Source organism: Octopus bimaculoides, chromosome 2, assembly GCF_001194135.2.
Source record: "Octopus bimaculoides isolate UCB-OBI-ISO-001 chromosome 2, ASM119413v2, whole genome shotgun sequence".
Classification (NCBI taxonomy): Eukaryota; Metazoa; Mollusca; class Cephalopoda; order Octopoda; family Octopodidae; genus Octopus; species Octopus bimaculoides.
In genome coordinates, this window is record NC_068982.1 from 12,397,215 (window position 1) to 12,398,924 (window position 1,710).

General features: G+C 37.0%; 1 protein-coding gene across 1 annotated transcript in view; it reads right to left on the reverse strand.

The window, feature by feature from the left end:
* Nucleotides 1-1,710, reverse strand: part of LOC128247134 (uncharacterized) — a 21,569-nt gene that overhangs the window by 8,837 nt on the left and 11,022 nt on the right. The window contains exon 6 of the mRNA XM_052965955.1: nt 1,173-1,208. Coding sequence (XP_052821915.1) covers nt 1,173-1,208 — 36 coding nt within the window. The remainder of the gene's footprint in view (nt 1-1,172; nt 1,209-1,710) is intronic.

Genomic DNA, 1,710 nt, shown 5'->3' on the forward strand with positions numbered 1-1,710 from the left:
ACATACACACATCAACATTATAGATATAAGATTTAGTTTCTGTGTTTCTTATATAAACATGCGCACGCATTGCTATTTTATAACTGTCTTCCGTTCTCCCTTCCTCTCTTTCTCTCTCTTCATTGCTCCCGTTCTCTATTCCTTTCTCCCCCCCTCTCTCTTTTCCTCTCTCCCTCTTCTCTCTCGCTCTCTCAAGCGCATACACGCGTACGTACACACAAGCATTCACTTCAAGATAACTCATGTTCGTCAATGTTTTGTAAATATACAAACTACGGAGCTTATGGACAACACATTGCAAATCAGTGAACTTCATTACAAATGTGGGTAATTTTTCAGATTAACACCCGCACGATTTTCACCAGGGTGTTAGGGTTACGGTTTTGGGGTCAGGGTTTAGGGTTAGGGTTACATAATCGTGCGGGTGTTAATCTGAAAAATTACCGAAATGTGAAAACTACCGACCCTACCATTTGTTATAACTTTTGTTGTTCTGTATAATATGTACATAGATTATGCCTCCAAAGAAGAGAGCTTGCTGGGGAAAGAAAGCAACCGGTTTAAAAAGATAGCAACTAACTGCAGCAATTCACCACATTCCAGAAGCTACTTTGAACATAATGCAAAATGGTGCATCAACATCTACTGCCTAATCTGATAGAATGGCAGAACTGTGTAGCAACAGATCTCCAGAAATTGCTTCATCAAAAATTGCCGTCCTACCTCCTGCGAAAAGGAATTACCCTGCTATGTATAATCAAGGCAGCGCAAAAAGTTGTTTTGCACAAGCATTTCTATAGCTAATTAGACGGATGAAATTTACATACACTTAATAATGTTACGCAAAACAGCCTTCAGACTTTCTCTATTAATTTCATCGTCTTTTCATTTATGAACATATTTACATCATAAGGGTTTTATTCGTTGTAAGGCTTTCTTTTTTCGTTGATTTTCACCTAGCAAGACTTATCGTAGATGGCGTAATAAGTCACACCCGGACAACGTCGGGTTATACTGCTAGTTTATAATAAAATAAATATATACAAATTATAAAAATAATATACAGTACAGTACTGTTTCTACTTCGCGGATTTTCACCTATCGCGGGTTTTTTTGGAATGAAACATCCGCGATAGTCGAGGGATTACTGTACTATATAAATGGCTACTTACGATTTTGTCTGTAATTACAAGCATCGTTTTTACATTCTGCAATGGAAAAAATAGATAAATTTTCAAGTCTTGCGTGCTTCAATAATCGGAATATATAATACAGTTCTATATTTAAGAGATGAGGAATTATGTACATTATTTACATTTGACAGACATTTGTCCTCATCTTGTTTGTTGTTAACACAACGTTTCGGCTGATATACGCTCCAGCCTTCATCAGGTGTCTTGGGGAAATTTCGAACCTGGTTTCTCATTCCTAAGGTATTTTTCGATGTTATTATTATTATTATTATTATTATTACTATTATTATTCAGGAATCGAACTCGGAATCTAGGGTTTAGTAGCCCACGCTCTTAACCACTACGCCCACGGGCATATGGCGTAGTAGTTAAGAGCACGGGCTACTAACCCCAATTCTCCAAGGCACCTGATGAAGGCTAGAGGGTATATCAGCCGAAACGTTGTTTTAACAACAAACAAGATGAGGACAAATATCCGTCAAATATAAATAATGTAAATAATGTATCGGAATATATA